The 19564-nt window shown below is 42.1% G+C and overlaps 1 protein-coding gene across 2 annotated transcripts in view; it reads left to right on the top strand.

Moving 5' to 3' along the window:
• The window catches only part of LOC124589612 (protein FAN-like), a 201822-nt gene that overhangs the window by 56733 nt on the left and 125525 nt on the right, over positions 1-19564 (top strand). For both annotated transcript variants that reach the window (XM_047131569.1, XM_047131568.1), the window contains 2 exons: positions 10155-10357; positions 10451-10613. In XM_047131569.1, coding sequence (XP_046987525.1) covers positions 10155-10357; positions 10451-10613 — 366 coding nt within the window. The remainder of the gene's footprint in view (positions 1-10154; positions 10358-10450; positions 10614-19564) is intronic.

The following is a 19564-nucleotide window of genomic DNA, read 5'->3' as shown; positions in this document are numbered from 1 at the left end:
ATCATTTTACAGGGGGAAAAATTAAAGGTTTCCAACACTTCACGTTGATGGAGAGCTGCATGCTGGCTGGCATATATCACTATGGCTAATAGTGTATTACAGACAAGATAAGACAAAAGAACTGCTTTTTGTAAGTTGGCTTTTACCTTTTCAAATGCAGATTGGATCACTGACATCCATGGCAGGATATGATGGCCTATGGTATTGTTATCTGGCAGTGCTGCTGGCAGCAGTACCTGTATCACCGCTGCTTCTGGAAGGTGTTGGTAGTTGAAGTTACTGATTCTCAGGAATATTACTAGCTGCTGTTGGGCATGAGGTGTTCTTAACACCATTTATTTTCTCTTTGAGATGACAGATACTGGCCACAGAAATTGTATGCCTGAGGAATGTTACTTATTTATGGCACAGAACACATTTTGTTTTGTTCAGCATTAAACCGTGTTTGCATATCCTGTCAACCACTGCATTGAGGTGTTTTGCATGTGATGGTGCTGTCTGAGAAACACCAAAATATCATTTAGATAGACAAAACAGAAATTCAATCCCCATAGCACTTCACCTACAAAATGCTGCCATGACCCTGTGGCATATTTTAGACTGTATAGAACATGAAGATACTCAGAAAGATGAAAAGGTGTCTCACTGTGGACTTGGGGATGTCTTCCTCTGCCACTGGAATCTGGTTATGAGATTTTTTATAGTCAGTCATGATAAAAATTGTAGCTCTGGCTAATACATTCATAAATCTTTTATATTAGGGTCTGGGTAGTAGTCAGGGAAGGTATGTGCAGTCACAGCAGAGTACTCTCTGCAGGACCTCCAGTTGCCTCTGTTCTTCTTCACAAGGTGTAATAGTTTTGCCCATTGGATGTCAAATGATACCCATTTGTAACATTTCCTCATATTCTGCCCTGCATTGGAAAAACAGTTCTATGCCAATATTTGCAACCATTGAGAGACTGTCTTAATATGGTCTTGTCTTAATATGGTGCATCCTGGTATACTTCTCTTTACCTAAGTGGCCAATAACTTCCTGTCTGTCTTCTGGTACAACAAAAGTATGGGGCGAAGTGGTGACATTGATAGTATTTTCACCTATTTTATCTATGACCATCTCACTGCCCCTCTTGATCTGTGTCATATGGAGATTTATTTCTGGTCCTTGGTGTTGAGTGAAATCTGCTCCCAACATTGGCTCAATAACAGTTGCTTGCATGAACTTCCATTTGAAGTTTAGAATGAAACCCAGGTCACCTGTTATTCACATCCACCATATGTTGTAATGGTCAAGTTGGTGGTTGCAGTAAGGTGGAGCGGTGCGCTGACTGGTGCAGTTTCGTTCTGTATGTTTGGTTGTGTGCGTACATCTGAACCTGATTTGATAAGGTAGCTACAGTTTACTTGCTTGCACACCATATACAAAGGGTGCATTTTTGTAAACAAACATGCTTGGTGTGCTGTGTGTGTGGCTGTGATTGATTTGTCACTGTTAAATGGATCAATTTTAAGTGCAGTGTCTTGGTTAATTTTGAATTTGATGTCTGTGGTGCTTCCAGGGTTAATAATGACTGCTTTGTTTATGATTTGACACTTTTGTGCAGCAGTGTGGCTTTCTGTGTTCGCTGCAGGCTTCAGGGATTGTTTAGCAACACACATGGATATGTGCACCTTGTGGTCTGATTGCCAAAATGCCTGTCGATCAGCACACTGAATGATGAAAATTCCCTTGTGCGTGTCATTTGGTTGTCCATCTGGTTCTGTCTTTGGAATAAGTGACTATCATCTTTAGTTTGGTGCAGGTCCAGTTGTTCACTGACAGTTCCAATAACTACTTCTGAAGTGTGTCTGTTTGACATAGTAGATTTTGGAGTTCTTCATTAATGTTCAGCTGCTGCTCTTCTCATATAGTGGCAGTTTCACCTGAGCTTGCGTCACCACCAAAATTTTTGCTTGTTTCATCATCACATTAACTTCATCTGGTACTGACAGTAAAGAACTGATGTCCATTTGTCACTCATCACCACAGTTGCTTTTACTGGTAATGGTAGTTGTGCTAGCCAAACATAGTGTAGTGATGTAGTGTTGAACCCGACACTGCTTCTTCTTCTTCTTCTTCTTCTTCTTCTTCTTCTTAGTACACTGAGTTACACGTTCAGCTGACTTAAGTTGTCCCTCAAGGGGTGATACTGCTGTTGCAAGTGTGAGTGTAATGTCTGACACATTGTAATTGCTCAGGCACCTCTTGGGTTGGTGCATAAGCTCATAGCATTTTTCCATAAGTTTAATAAGTGCAATAGGTGCACATAACGGAGACTTTAGTCATTAGTAACATATTCTCCTTCACTATTTACAGCAGTCTGCCAATGCTAGGGTATCTTCTTGAGTCCACAACTATAGAAACTATGTAGTTTTGAGACTAAGAACTCGTTGAGCCATGTTCGGAGTGCATTCTCATCTAGAAAAGAGGTTCCTTCAAAGTTGTTCAATAGAGAGCAGAAAAGGTGAAAATCTGAAGGCACAAGGTCAGGTGAATAAGTCATGGGTGGAGTGACTTCCCATCCCAGCTCCTGCATAATGTTTTTTATCATTCTAGCAGAATAATACCGGAGGGGGGGGGGGGGGGGGGGCATTATTGTGGAGTAGCAGCACTTCACGTGGTCCTACTGGTCTCTGGTCTTGGATTGTGTCTGCAAGATGTCTCAGTTGTTAACAATAAATGTCAGATGTCAGCAGTGATGGTTACATCTCGATGAAGCAATTCATGGTACACCACACCATTGCTGTTCCACCAGATGCATAAGATTATCTTTTGTGGCTGCACACAGGTCTTTGTACTGGGAGTTGCTGGTTTGTTTGGGCTCAACCATTCCTTTCTTTTCCTTATGTTAATGTAAAGACATTTCCTGTCATCAATAACTATACTGGATAGGAAAGGTCGGTGTTGGTCATGAGCCAATGAGCAAGCAGATATCCACATAAGGCCATCCGCTGATTTTTGTGATTTTGGCTTAGAAAATGCGGTACCCATACGTCTGATTTTTGAACCTTCCCATTGGATGAAAATGTCGCATGATGATGGAACAATCACAGTTCATCATATTTGCCAGTTCTCGAGCGCACTGATGTGGATCATTGTGGATTAATGCATTTAAATGATCTTCATCAAATCCTGAAGGTCTTCCAGAGTCATTCTGGCCTGAGCTGTCAGTATTGGCAGTCATGCATGCTTGAGGTGTGGTTGCTTGTGTGCATGAATGCTGTATGTTTCTCTATTTCTCTTTTGCTGGTGAAGGCTGTGACCAAAAGCTTTGTATAGTATCTTTTAATTGTGCCTGTCTGCAACTTAACATGTCTTCTTTACAGTAAGTAACAATCTATCTTTTTCCTACATAGAACAATATGTTGGAAATGTTGAGATTTCTAGACATGGCACTCCATTTTCTAGCATCCACAGCTCCACTCACTATCTCCAAATGACAATATTATAATATTTAAACTTAAATAGTATCAGTGAACTACAAATAAAAACTAACGATCAGTTAATAAACCGTTAGCGGCTGGAATACCAACGTGCTAAACATAAACACTGTGCACTTATGCGCCAAGATAAGGAGTTGTTAACTGCCATGGCAAATTGTGTGTGATCACTAGTAACATTGTTTTGTGTGAAAGCCAATTATAACATTGCAAATGACAGTTTCGGTTTCATGGGTAGGTGTTAAAAAATTTATACTTTGTCATGCTTTGGAAACTATGCTGGTTTTGACAGGCATATTGTTGTCACATTTGAAGTCTGTTTTGCTGCCTGCAGGAATAACTTAATATTACTGTGTGTTGCAATTTGAGTTTGGAAATCATTAGTTTGCTTTGCCAATCTTCTTGTTGTCATAAAAGATCTATTTCTGTTAAACCTGTTAGAAGTTACGATGCAAAGTCATTATTGAACTTTGTTCTTTAACTGGGGTTTCTGTGTTACATTGTATTCCAGGGGTGATCAGTTTATAAGATCCTTGCATAATACACACAGTAATAATTCGCTAATACTTATGTAACTGAATAAACTGACTGTCAGGATTCAGAACTGTGATAACAGTAAGTAAACATAGAAGAAGAGGAAACATAAATATCACCAAAGTTAGATCAGTAGACCAAAGAACAACATACACACTTTTAGTCATTGTCACAAGTCGATGTTTCCCATAATCGTATACTTTTAATTATTTACCATGTAGACTGATGGGAAGTACTGTCTTCTTGTTTGCTCCCCATCACCACACAAGCCATTACACCTTTATTTGAAGTGTGTTTATTATTAATATAATAACCTGAGTTACCTTTAATTGCCTCTCAAAACTGGTACTCTTGTTTGTGCTGTTTAGCTTCAATCTGCCTAGTCTTGCTTGCACCTGTCCCCTTACACATCAAGCCACTGTACTTGTATTTGGGAGGATGCCAATTCAAAGCCCTGTCTGACCATCCAGATTTAGGTTTTCCATGATTTCCTGAAGTCACTTACTGTGAAATTATGGTTGGTGGCTTTGAAAAGGCACAGCCTATTTCCTTCTTTAGATTATGTTAGTGCTCCACCATAATGACATCATCATTTATGGGATGTTAAACCCTTATCTCCCTTCCTTCTTTCATTCCTCCTTCCCCATACACTGTACATACTAGCTTGCATCTGTCCCACTACACATTGCCTCCTCTATGTACTCGTAAGGTCCCTACTAGTATGTTTAAATTTGCAGATTCTGCTGTAATTAAAGTAAAGCTGCTTTCAAACTGAAGTTTAATTTGTATGCTTCAGTTATATACTACGAATGGTCCTATTAGAAGTGGTTTTTCCATACTTTCCTCCAACCTTTGAAGTGACATAGTCAGTCAGTTCTAGGAGAACCTACAGTTGAACATGGATTCTGGACCACAGAGCAACTTGGAATTTTTTAGCTTTATAAGTCATTTACAGAGATGGAAGAAGCAATAACTGTGGGCAAACTTCTAGGAGCAAGTAAGGATTGAACACAGGAGCTTTTAATTTGTAGTGTGACACTTACCAACTTATCCTTATAATGTAGATGTTTGTGTGCGCACACATTTTAGTTCTTCCATGAGCACATGCATGTTTCTTTCATTGATGATACAGCCATTATTCTATATCCTTTTAATGACAGTTTTCTGTTAATGTGTTATTTCACTCTCAGTTTTCTTTAAAATCACAGAGTGCATCTAGGGCCTTGAGTATTTATCATTAAATGCATTTGACAAGGCAGATAATCATTAGGTTAAATGTCAGCTGCATTTCAGGACAGTAGCACTATATAAGAGAGATGAAAATTCCAATTTTTCATTAATCTCTGTAGAAAACTTATGGCTTGAGTGGCCATGTTAACTTAAATTTGGCGCTGAAAGAGTTGTGTTTGGACAGTAAAACAAATTTGAAATTAGGACACGGGTGAGAGTAGTTGGTAGACTCATAAGTGTCACTAAAACCACCATAGTTGGAATTAGTAATAATGATTCTACTGGTCTGGAACTGCGCGACCGCTATGGTCTCAGGTTCGAATCCTGCCTCAGGCATTGATGTGTGTGATGTCCTTAGGTTAGTTAGGTTTAAGTAGTTCTACGTTCTAGGGGACTGATGACCTCAGATGTTAAGTCCCATAGTGCTCAGCGCCATTTGATTCTACTGCCACCAACGTACATTTCACGTGAGGTCCATGCAAATAAGATTAGGGCTCACACGGAATCATAGAGACAATAGTTTTTCCTTTGCTCCGTTTGTGAGTGGAACAGGAAAGGAAGTGACTAATAGTGGTACAGGGTACCCTCCAACATGCACCATATGGTGGCTTGCAGAGTATGTATGTAGTTATAGATTTAGTGAATAATATCTTGCACAGATCTTCAACTGAAACTTATTTTTTAGAGAAAACAATGTAACTGGTTGTTTTAGACAAAAATTGGCAATTTATCACCAAAACACTGTCTTCTGCAGTAAGATCAATGAACTTATAATCAATATCCATGAGCCACAAGGTATACATTATGTCCGTGTTCTGTGCTGTAGTGAGCACCATATTAATTCTGGTGTAGAAAAACTTATGATAAATAATTATTACTTAGCAACATCATTTTGTAGAATGTCTAAAGAAAGAGATGGTGTTGCCATTTATGTTAAAAAGTGTCGCATGTAGAGCAATTAATGAGCAGAATTATTTTTTAGTATAATTGTCTCTGAATAACTCTCATGTGTCAGTACTTGCAGTGTACAGAGCACCTTTAGGGAACTTTAGTCTCTTTTCGAAGAAGTTAGCTGCTCTCCTTATATACTTATACAAACACAAAAGAGATGTGATTGTGCTTGGGGACTTCAATATAAACTTCCTAACAATTTCCAGAGACAGATCAGGCCTAGAAAATATGATGTCCACATGTAATTGGCTTCTCTAGTCAGCATCACTATCAGAATACCTTCATGTACAAGCATACTGATTGATAATATATTTATAGACCAGACCAAAATAGGTGATACAACTACCAGACAAGTCTTGAATGCTCTCTCTGATCATGATGGACAAAGACTAATAGTGCAAGTATCTATGAGAATGATAGTGCCCCCTATTGGAAAACAGCTAGGACAATTAATGATGAAACTATACAGACTTTTAAATCACGTGTCCAAGCCACAGACGGGAGACCTGTGTATAATTTAGAAAATGCCAATTCCAAGTACAATATTTTCAGTAATGAAGTGGCACTAACATTTGAAAGTACTTTCCCCCAAAAAATATATAAGACCAAAACCACAAAACATAACAAAAAGCCATAGGTAACAACTGGTATTAAGATTTCATGCAAAAGGAAATGAGAGCTGTATGTCGCCACAAAAAAATCAGACAACCACAACCAGATAAATCACTATAAAAATACTGTAAAATACTAAATAAAGTTATTCAGAAGTCAAAAAGTTTGTATCTGTGCTCCAAAATTAATAAATCTAGTAACAAATTCAAAACAATATGGGAAGTGATAATGAGTGAGACTGCTGCAAATTGCTCCAGTAGGTCCCAAAACATTGTTCCCAGTAATGAAGGTAAACAAGTACAAAATCATGAGACTGTGGCAAAAATTTTTAATGAGCACTATTTAAGTGTTGCTGAGAAAACAGGATACAATGGCTCCTTAGAAGAGGTCTTAAAAATACTAAAAGGTTATTTACCAAATTCCATAGAGCAGATGGGCATAGCCTGTATAATAGTACAGGAAATAAGAAAAACAATTATTGCTTTAAAAAGCAAAAATTCGTCTGGTGTTGACATCATCTCCGGCAAACTGCTAATAGACTGCTGGAATCATTTCAGTGAAGTCAGAGCTCATATATTCAATACCTCTCTGAAACAAGGTATCTTCACTGGCAGGATGAAATACGCTATTGTAAAGTCCCTCTACAAAAAAGGCGATGCCTCAGATGTTGCAAACTATTGTCGTATCTCTCTCTTGAATACATTTTTAAGGTCCTCAAAAATTAGTATTTGCTAAAATAGTCTGTCACCTTGAAAACTTTGCAATAATTAGTGAAAACCAGTTTGGATTCAGAGAAGGTGTCTCTACAACTGAAACTATATTTCCATTTACAATAATATTTTGGAATGCCTTGACAAGAAGACATTGTCTGTGGGCATATTTTACTCTGTCTAAGGCCTTCAACTGTGTCAATCATAGAATACTTATAGAGAAAGGATGTCACTATGGACTCCGAGGAGAAATGGTTGGCTGTCTCAAATCCTGCCTATAGGGCAGACTACAGAAAATAGTGTTAGACTGTAACAGTACGCAGGTAGGAGGGTCAGAGTCTGACTGGGGAACAATAAATTATGGTGCTCCACAAGGTTCTGTCCTTGGTCCCCCACTATTTGTCATATCTATCAGCGACCTACCTTTGTCCTCAAACAAAGCAAGCAACTTTACAATGTTTGCAGAAGTACTGTGGTAGACATTAAGACATCCTCTGACCTAGAAATAAATGCCAACCAATTACTTGATGATGTTGTGAATTGGTTCACAGTAAATTCTGTATCAATAAATCTCAGCAAAACCAATTACATTCATTTCCATTCTAGTCACAAAAGCCCACAGGGGATAAACAGTCGCCAAAATTGGAGACATCAATGTCTCAAAGTCTGCTTACTTTGGCTACTCCCAATCACTTATGTCTTATGAAATAATCCTTGGGCAATTAATCACTGTTGAAAAAAGTCTTCACATGTCAGATAAAGGTTGTCTGAATTTTGTGAGAGTGCTTCCAGGAACCTTGTGTTGCAACCTTTTTAAGCAAATAGGAATACTAACCACACTAACCACTACTTCACAACATCTCTTTTCAGTCATGACATTCATGCTTCACAATCCTTTTCAATATGAAATAAATGAAACATACTATCATCATAACATAAGAAGGAAATTTGATGTACACTGTGACCTGAAAAATTAGTCTCTGGTGCAAAAAAGTGTAAAATACACAAGCACAAAAATCTTCAGTGTACTTCTAAATCATATTAAGAGTCTACAAGATAATAATATACTATTTAAAAGTATACTAAAGGAATTCTGCTTGAAAAAGTTTCTGTCCTCTAGAAGAAGTCTATAGTAAAGACAGCTAAGATTATTTACCATGTATTACTGTGTATTCCTGATTCAATATATTTTGCTGCTTTAATTAGATTAACTGGTGATCTCCAAGTCAAGAAGATGCTCACTTTCACTCCTTAAAAAATTGTTTGGATAAGATCTTAAAATTATATCTTAACCTCTGTTTGTGAGTGTAATTTGAATTTACTAATTGTGTTACTTCATTATTATTTTCAATTTATATTCTTAATCTTTGTTTATTGTCCAGATGGAAACAAATGTAATATTGAATTAAATGTCTTAACTCATCCAGACTCATGCATTAATACGCAAAAATGGATCTATAGATTCTGTATTTCAAGAAATAAATAAAATAAATCTCAAACTGTCATTGATACAATGTAGTGCAAGTTTCAAAAGTACAGGAAACCACTATACGTGCCTATGTTTATATCTCTCTGGCCATAAATTGAACAATTTTTGTGAGCATGGCTTTCACTCTTATGTTTCTTGCTTTTATTACTGAAAATGGAAAGCTGCTGATCAGTGTTCATCCAATAATTTACAGAAGCTACAAGACTGCAGTTACAGTATGAAATTATTATTTTTATAATTATTGTTATTAGTTATTCCAGCTGTGGTAGTTTTAGTTACAATTAGACACTTAAGAGTCTACCACCTAGTATATAGTGTTTCATAACACATCTCTTTCCCTTTGTTGTATGGAAGAAGAGATTTGAGTTGAAAAGTTGAAAAAACTCAATGTTCTTTTTGTGGTTCCTGTCAGTCTTGCTGTAATTTTCTTCAGTCATTATAAGCTCCTTACATATATTTGAAGTATATTCTCTAATAGAACAATGAAAATAATCAGTTATTGATGATATAATGTAAATGGATAGAGAAAAAGATCTAGTCACCAAGCAGTGGCAGGGGAACACACACACAAAGGGGTACAGTTCAGAGAAGTCACTCAGAACCCTGGGTCAGGGAACGGCAGCTTTTATCTCTCCCATCCAGTAAGTCTCCCCTGACTTGGGGATCTGGGTGACTTCCCTGAACTGTATCCCTTTTCCTAAACCTCTCCAGTCCTTTTCCTTCACCCCTCTTCCTTCCCATTCAACTCTTGTGCCAGAAGAAGGAACCACTGGCTCCGAAAGCTTCTAAAGGTTAAACCCTATTGTGTGTGTGTGTGTTTCCCTGCCACCACTTGTAAAGTATATGCTTGGATATTTGTTAACAGAAAATGAACAGCTAAAACATTTGAGATATATCTAAGTCACTGAAAGGTAACTACACTATGAAATTTGTGAGAGAGTGCTACATCTCAGAAGTTTATAAATTTTTTTCTGTGTGTGTATCTACAATGATGATAGTAGTGAATGATTCACAAAATTTCAGCTCACCATATGCATACAGATAGAGCAGAATTCAGAACTACCAGCTTTAAATTTTAAATAACTCGTGAACATTTATGTTTAGGGATAATGGATTAATTACATTAATTTTCATAATATTTTTTCAAGGGTCTGGAAATCTACTGTGACAACTGTAGTCACGTTAATCACCTTTACTTGTGCCTGAAAAATGCATCAGATAGAGACAACTTATATAGTGAGTTACTTGCTCAGTCAGCATTGCATTTGGACAACACAGACCAAGAAATGATGACTTTGCAGTGGCAGAATGGAGTTCTTTCTAACTTTGACTACTTACTATATCTGAATAGGTATATTAGAAACATCGTTTCTTTAGTATTCTCCTTTATGAAGCGCTAATATTTTTATGAATTGTATAAAGCTGTTTTAATTTTTTGTTACAGCTTGGGTGACAGAACATTCAATGATTTGACTCAGTATCCAGTTTTTCCGTGGATCATTGCAGACTACACTTCTTCAGAGTTAGATCTCACAGATCCAAAGTCTTACAGAGATCTGTCAAAGCCCATAGGGGCTCTTAATGAGTCAAGATTAGAAAAACTGAAGGTGAGTCATTGAATGCAGCTTTTATCTCTACCTGTACACTTGCTTACGCATGACAGAAACCCTCTGGAAGCTGAAATGAAGGACGTCGTGTTGAGAAGCATGCTCAGCTATGGGGTGGTCCAGCTGTTTCTTGGCCACAGTTTGTCGATGACCCTTAATATATATATATAACTTTGAGAGGGTTGATGTCAGGTGGAATGGGTGATTGGGGCAGAGAAGAGACAGGGAATGGGAAAAAGGGTTGGGGAAGGATGGCTAACTGCCCAGAAGGAGGCTGTACTGCTACCTATCCCTTCCACGTTCCTATCTCATTCACCTGCTGCCTCCCTCTGAGCAATCAGCCAGCCTTCCCCAACACTCCCCTCTCTCCCCACATCTTCTCTACCCTCACCCACTCTGAGAAATCAGTGTTATGAAAATATATCATTATACTGCATAACCTGTGTGCAACGCAATAATACTGGTGTGTGTAATTAAGTTCCTCAAGAAAGTCAGTGTTGCTATCTGTGTCCACTGTGTGAAGAATCAAGAGAGGTAATTCTCCTTTTTTTTAAATTTTGTATCAATTTAAAACTATATCCTGTTAGGAAGTTCTATGAATTACCTGAATTTTTGGACTGTGAATACATTTCAGTATTCTGAGAAATGAAAAAAAAATGTAGAATATAACAAAATTCAAATTTTATAATGTGTAGACAAATATTGAGATGCTTAATAAATGTGAAGACCACAGTGAGTGGGAAGAACAGTCCTGCTGAAGGTACATCTGAAACTGACCATTATAGTAGAGTTTGAAGGTACCTCTTCAGTTGTGAGGTTCTTTTTATTATTCAGTACTTTAATTACTGAATAATAAAAAGAATCTTACAACTGAAGCCATACCTTTAACCTCTACAACAACTGATTTGTTTATCGACAAAAGCAATAAAATTTTTCTAAGGTAGCATCTCTACTGTGTATTACAATGTTAGTTCATGTTCATTTTAAAGGGCAATGGAATCAGAGAAATTCTCTTGATTAACATATTGTGAATAGTTTTATTGTTAACAACATAGCAGCATAAAGAATAAGTTTATAGTACCACATTCTCAGTGCCAATTTTCCACTCTTTCAAAATCATTGCAGATTCTCCTCCCTGCTGGTGTCAACAGAATGCAAGGATTGATGAGTGGATGAATAAATGAACAGCCTAACCTAAGCTCAAATTCAAATAAAAGTATCTTCCCTTACAATCATTTCCATGTCTAGTTCAGATTCCTTGATAACATCCCCATAATCTGGATTTTTGACATGGACACCTGTAGCTTCTTTTTCTGGTGGCATTGTTGAAGGGAAAGGGAAAAGAGCGGAGAAAAATGACTGGTGAGGTTTAGAAATTAGGGAGGGTTATGGAAAAGTCACCCAGAACCCCATATCAGCAGAGACTGCTGAACAGGATGAAAAGGTCCCTCACACTTATTCCTTTCCTTTAGTCCTTCCAGAAAGAGCACTGGCTCCAAAAGCTTGCAAATTTCCATAAATTTTATAGCTGTTTTCTCACACCACCACATGGTGAAATATATATATATATATGTTTGTGTGTCTTTCGACCTGCCAGCGCTTTCGTAGTATGGTAAGTCACATCATCTTTACCATACTACCAAAGTGCTGGCAGATCGAAAGACACACAAACATACACACAAAATTCAAGCTTTCGCAACAAACTGTTGCCTCATCAGGAAAGAGGGAAGGAGAGGGAAAGACGAAAGGATGTGGGTTTTAAGGGACAGGGTAAGGAGTCATTCCAATCCCAGGAGCGGAAAGACTTACCTTAGGGGGAAAAAAGGACGGGTATACACTTGCACACACACACATATCCATCCACACATATACAGCCACAAGCAGACATATTTAAAGACAAAGAGTTTGGGCAGAGATGTCAGTCGAGGTGGAAGTGCAGAGGCAAAGATGTTGTTGAATGACAGGTGAGGTATGAGTGGCGGCAACTTGAAATTAGCGGAGATTGAGGCCTGGTGGGTAACGGGAAGAGAGGATATATTGAAGAGCAAGTTCCCATCTCCGGAGTTCGGATAGGTTGGTGTTAGTGGGAAGTATCCAGATGACCCGGACAGTGTAACACTGTGCCAAGATGTGCTGGCTGTGCACCAAGGCATGTTTAGCCACAGGGTGATCCTCATTACCAACAAACACTGTCTGCCTGTGTCCATTCATGTGAATGGACAGTTTGTTGCTGGTCATTCCCACATAGAATGCGTCACAGTGTAGGCAGGTCAGTTGGTAAATCACGTGGGTGCTTTCACGCGTGGCTCTGCCTTTGATCGTGTACACCTTCCGGGTTACAGGACTGGAGTAGGTGGTGGTGGGAGGGTGCATGGGACAGGTTTTACACCGGGGGCGGTTACAAGGATAGAAGGATAGGAGCCAGAGGGTAGGGAAGGTGGTTTGGGGATTTCATAGGGATGAACTAACAGGTTACGAACCCAAGTCCAACATAGCCCAGCTGTAACCAACACCTTTTCGCCTTTTTCACACCAGATCTCCAGTTACTTTCCAGTTCACCTTTATCTCTTCCCATATATTTTTATTATCATTTTCATTTCAGCCTCATGTTACACTTTCCACCTTCCAATAGCATGTCACCCTCACAACACCCCCACAACGACCCCATTAAGCTTTATTTATTCGTAACCTGTTAGTTCATCCCTATGAAATTCCCAAACCACCTTCCCTACCCTCTGGCTCCTATCCTTCTATACTTGTAACCACCCCCGGTGTAAAACCTGTCCCATGCACCCTCCCACCACCACCTACTCCAGTCCTGTAACCCGGAAGGTGTACACGATCAAAGGCAGAGCCACGTGTGAAAGCACCCACGTGATTTACCAACTGACCTGCCTACACTGTGATGCGTTCTATGTGGGAATGACCAGCAACAAACTGTCCATTTGCATGAATGGACACAGGCAGACAGTGTTTGTTGGTAATGAGGATCACCCTGTGGCTAAACATGCCTTGGTGCACGGCCAGCACATCTTGGCACAGTGTTACACCGTCCGGGTTATCTGGATACTTCCCACTAACACCAACCTATCCGAACTCCGGAGATGGGAACTTGCTCTTCAATATATCCTCTCTTCCCGTTATCCACCAGGCCTCAATCTCAGCAAATTTCAAGTTGCCGCCACTCATACCTCACCTGTCATTCAACATCATCTTTGCCTCTGCACTTCTGCCTCGACTGACATCTCTGCCCAAGCTCTTTGTCTTTAAATATGTCTGCTTGTGTCTGTATATGTGTGGATGGATATGTGTGTGTGTGCGCGAGTGTATACCCGTCCTTTTTTCCCCCTAAGGTAAGTCTTTCCATCTCCCGGGATTGGAATGACTCCTTTCCCTCTCCCTTAAAACCCACATCCTTTCGTCTTTCCCTCTCCTTCCCTCTTTCCTGATGAGGCAACAGTTTGTTGCGAAAGCTTGAATTTTGTGTGTATGTTTGTGTTTGTTTGTGTGTCTTTCGACCTGCCAGCGCTTTCGTTTGTTAAGTCACATCATCTTTGTTTTTAAATATGTCTGCTTGTGTCTGTATATGTGTGGATGGATATGTGTGTGTGCGCGAGTGTACACCCGTCCTTTTTTCCCCCTAAGGTAAGTCTTTCCGCTCCCGGGATTGGAATGACTCCGTACCCTCTCCCTTATAACCCACTTCCTTTCGTCTTTCCCTCTCCTTCCCTCTTTCCTGACGAAGCAACCGTTTGTTGCGAAAGCTAGAATTTTGTGTGTATATTTGTGTTTGTTTGTGTGTCTATCGACCTGCCAGTGCTTTCGTTCGGTAAGTCACATCATCTTTGTTTATATAAAAACAAATATGATGTGACTTACCAAATGAAAGCACTGGCAGGTCGACAGACACACAAACATACACACAAAATTCAAGCTTTCGCAACAGACTGTTGCCTCATCAGGAAAGAGGGAAGGAGAGGGAAAGACGAAAGGATGTGGGTTTTAAGGGAGAGGGTAAGGAGTCATTCCAATCCCGGGAGCGGAAAGACTTACCTTAGGGGGAAAAAAGGACGGGTATACACTCGCACACACACACATATCCATCCACACATATACAGACACAAAATTCTGCTTGTGTCTGTGTATGTGCGGGTGGATATGTGTGTGTGTGTGTGTGTGTGTGTGTGCGAGTGTATACCCCTTCTTTCCCCCTAAGGTAAGTCTTTCCGCTCCCGGGATTGGAATGACTCCTTACCCTCTCCCTTAAAACCCACATCCTTTCGTCTTTCCCTCTCCTTCCCTCTTTCCTGATGAGGCAACAGTTTGTTGCGAAAGCTTGAATTTCCTGTGTATGTTTGTGTTTGTTTGTGTGTCTATCGACCTGCCAGCACTTTTGTTCGGTAAGTCACATCATCTGTGTTTTTATACATATTTTTCCCACGTGGAATGTTTCCCTCTACTATTTTCATATGATTAATTTGACCCCAACAATTACGTTTGTTATTGTCACTGTTGCATTTCGAAATCTTTCCTGTCATCTTATTTTCTCTTTCTGTTTTTGCAAGTAGTTTCACTTTGTATTCACCTTCTCCTCTTTACCGAATGTACCATACAATTTTATCCCGCCTATATATACTCAATAATACTAACCCACTTCCAAACCATAACCAAAAAATTTTTTTTCTTCCGCTTTCAACAATACTGCTGCTACAAAATCCACCGTTTCCAGTTCACAAACAGTTCCTTTCAGCTATTAAACGGCCATTTCGGCTAGTTCCAATAACTTTCGCTTTTTTTCCATTTCCGTTTTTCCCACATCACTGATCTTTTTTAGCCGCTTCCCACAGGTTTTAACGTCGTTATATCTTCGTCAGACAATTGTTAGCCTCATTTTCACAGTCTGCCACCACAAAAGCACTCCTTTTAATACATTTACACGCAGTTTTTTCAAAATTTTCCCGGATTGCTCCACCCTTTAACGTGTTTTGGCGGCAACACAACCACATAACCTTTGTGCACATCGTTGTCTACCAACCCATGTTCACCACAGGATCAACATAGCCCAGCTATAACCAACCACTTTTCGCCTTTTTTCACACCAGATCTCCAGTTGCTTTCTAGTTCACCTTATCTCTCGCCATTTATTTTCATTTTCATTTTCATTTCAGCCTCATGTTACACTAGCCACCTTCTAATACCATGTCACCCTTACAACATCCCCACGACGACCCCATTAAGTTTTATTTACATTCCCTCCGCAAACATGCCTTCGCCCTAGCCAGATTACACTCCCATATTTTATTTTCTCAGGCTTGTCTGACATTTGGCATTGCCCCCAAAGGCCTCGCACTTAAAGTTCCCATCTCTGGCTGCAACCCTTCTCTCCATCAGTCCCTATACCAGTTCCAAACTGAACAATCCATTGCCCTCACCCACCTAATCCTTCACCTACCCCCCCCTGCGGGTTCGGGCTAAGAATAGGCCCGCGGTATTCCTGCCTGTCGTAAGAGGCGACTAGAAGGAGTCTCAAACGTTTCGGCCTTATATGATGGTCCCCTGTCGGGTTTGACCTCCATATCTCAAAATTTTTCCGAAGAGCGAGCCGATTGGGGAAGGGCGCCTTACTTGGTGCATTGTGTCCATCTTGCGTTGAGAACTTTCGCCAGCTTATTCGTCGTTGCGTTGCAGTCCTGCCCACTCTACATCTCTTGGGCATGGATACGCTCCTGCGTGCACCTTATGCCAAGCAATGTGCAGGGCCACTTTCTGCACTGACGGCGACCATGGACCACATGTCACCTAACATCCAGCACGGTAGCCAGTCCATTGTGGTGGGGCCGCCTTGTACCCTGTTGGTTGTAGCCCCCTGACAACACAGTGATCGCTCTACTGATGCCTGCGCCGTTAACTCCCCACGTATGCCAAGGAGTAGATGCCCATCTCCCTAGGGCATCGGGACTCCCGGCAATGGCCATCCTGCCAGGTGGCCTTTGCTGTGGCTGTGTGGCGCCCATGGGGAGGGCCCTTGGTCGGAGTAGGTGGCATCAGGGTGGATGGCACGCAATGAAGCGTGGCACATCTTCTCTTGCTGGTGGCCAGCCACCAGCAGTCTCTAAGCGTTCGAGGGCTCATTTTAAAGCTAACGTTTATGACCCCAAATCGTTCCCATCTCTGGCCACACCATGGGAGGAACGAAAGGCAATGAATGACAGTGACGTGTATTCGCCCAGGTATCTCGTCTGTACCAGAGCTGATGGTGACTCGTTTCTATCCGTGAAGCCTCAGTTCTTTGTAGAGCATTTAGAGGACAAGTTTGGGCAGGTGGAGGGCTTGTCCAAAATTTGCTCTGGGTCAGTTTTGATAAAAACGGCATCCTCTGCCCAGTCACGCAGGTTACTTGCTTGTGACAAGTTGGGGGATCTTAACGTTACCATCACCCCACATAAGAGTTTAAATATGGTCCAGGGTATTATTTTCCATCGGGACCTACTTTTGCAGTCTGATGACGAGCTGCGCGCCAATTTAGAGCGCCAGGGTGTACATTTCGTCCGACGTGTTCATTGGGGTCCGAGGGACAATCAGGTAGCTACCGGTGCCTTCATCTTGGCCTTCGAAGGTGATACATTACCAGAGAAGGTCAAGGTGATGGTCTACCGATGTGACGTCAAACCCTATATCCCTCCCCCGATGCGGTGCTTTAAGTGCTGGAAGTTCGGTCACATGTCCTCTCGCTGTACTTCTAGCCTCACATGTCGAGATTGTGGACGCCCATCTCATCCCGATACTCCATGTGCTCCGCCTCCCGTCTGTGGAGAGCCTCATTCACCTTGCTCGCCGGACTGCAGTATCTTACAGAAAGAACACAAAATCATGGAATATAAGACCCTGGACCGACTGACCTACACTGAGGCTAAGCGGAAATTTGAACGGCTACATCCCGTGCGCATGATGTCATCTTATGCCTCCACTGTCACTCCTGCTCCAGCTCCTTCAGCTGCAAGATATACAGTCAGCTCTCAGAGTCAGAGGACCTCACCTGCCCCCTTGACGATGAGGGCCCCTTCTCTCGCTGTTGCTCCCACACCATCTACCTCGGGAGCAGCACCCACTAAACCACTGGGGACACCAGTCCCCACTTCTAAGCCGGAGGAACGTAAGTCTTCTTCGGCTTCTCTCGCTCGGAAGGGATCCCTTGGGTCACTCCCTTCCCAGGTTCCTACCAGCGGCACAGCAGATACCAACCAGTGGCTGAAGAAGCCACAGGTCGCTGGTCGTCGGGCTTCGTGATCCTCTTCGGTCCCGGAGACTGACTCCAGTAAGCCCTCTCAACAACGGCAACCAAAGGAACAGCGAGAGAACACGACTTTGAAGACCCGTAAGACCAAGACACCTGCGTTGGCACCTACTCCACCGCTAACTAAAAGCTCTGCGTCTGAGGATGAGGTGGAGATCATTGCGTCCGCTGAGGACCTTGATCTCGCCGGTCCCTCAGACAATGGATAGCACTTGCACGGGTGCTCCATCGGAGGCAGCAGGTGACCCAGCGGCATAATCTGCCTTCCCAGTCCCGTCACACCTTTCTCAGACATGGACAATGCCATCCTCCAGTGGAACTGCAGCGGTTTTTTCCACCATCTAGCTGAGCTCCGACAACTTATCAGCCTTCACCCTTTCTTCTGCATTGCTCTTCAGGAAACTTGGTTTCCAGCAATGCGAACTCCCGCCCTCCGTGGCTATCGGGGTTATTATAAGAACCGGGCAGCTTATGAAAGGGTGTCTGGTGGCGTCTGCCTCTATGTCCTTAACACTCTGCACAGCGAGTCTGTCCCTCTCCAAACACCTTTAGAGGCTGTCGCTGTTCGGGTGTGGATGCCACAGGCTGTTACCGTCTGCAGTCTTTACCTTCCACCGGATGGCGATGTCTCGCAGCATGTCCTGGCTGCGCTGATAGCCCAATTGCCGCCACCTTTCTTGCTACTGGGCGACTTCACCCCCTATAACCCTCTGTGGGGTGGGTCAGTGGCGACAGGTTGAGGCGCCACCGTTGAGCATTTATTGTCGCAGCTCGATCTCTCGATTTTAAATGATGGTGCCTTCACACACTTCAGTGTGGTGCATGGCACATACTCCGCCATTGACCTTTCGATCTGTAGCCCTAGCCTCTTACCGTCTGTCCAATGGCGTGTGCATGACGACCTGTGTGGTAGTGACCACTTTTCGATCTTTCTGTCACTACCACAGCATCACTCTTCTGGGCGCCCTAGCAGATGGGCTATGAATAAGGCTGACTGGGACTTGTTCTCCTCCACTGCCGCTATTGAGACTCTCTCTAATGATGACATTGATGCGGTGGTTCAATCGGTCACCACCGGCATCGTTACTGCCGCCGAATCTGCCATTCCCCGTTCTTCTGGGTCCCCTCAGTGGAGGGCTGTGCCTTGGTGGTCGCCTGAGATCGCTGAAGCGATTAAAGATCGCCGGCGGGGCGCTCCAGTGTCACAAGCGACATCCCTCTATAGACCACCTTATCGCCTTCAAACGGCTGCATGCGCGTGCCCGCCTCCTTATCCGCCAAGGCAAGAAGGAGTGCTGGGAACGGTATGTGTCCACCATTGGCCTCCATGTCACTCCATCGCAGGTCTGGGCCAAGATTCGATGCGTCTACGGCTATCGGACCCCTGCCAGCGTCCCTGCGCTCTCACTGAATGGAGCAGTTTGTACTGACTCCGACGTCATTGCAAACCGCTTAGCAGAGCATTTCGCTACGAGTTCCGCTTCTGCGAATTACCCCCAGGCCTTCCACTCCATTAAAGAGCGGATGGAACGTCGGAGCCTTTCTTTTCGCACAAACACTTCTGAATCCTACAATGCTCCATTCAGTGAGTGGGAATTTCACAGTGCCCTTGCCGCTTGCCCTGATACCACTCCCGGGCCCGATCGCATCCACTGTC

Source organism: Schistocerca americana, chromosome 2 (assembly GCF_021461395.2).
Source record: "Schistocerca americana isolate TAMUIC-IGC-003095 chromosome 2, iqSchAmer2.1, whole genome shotgun sequence".
Lineage (NCBI taxonomy): Eukaryota > Metazoa > Arthropoda > Insecta > Orthoptera > Acrididae > Schistocerca > Schistocerca americana.
Note: the sequence above shows the minus strand (reverse complement) of the source record. Positions and strands in the feature narration are given on the sequence as shown.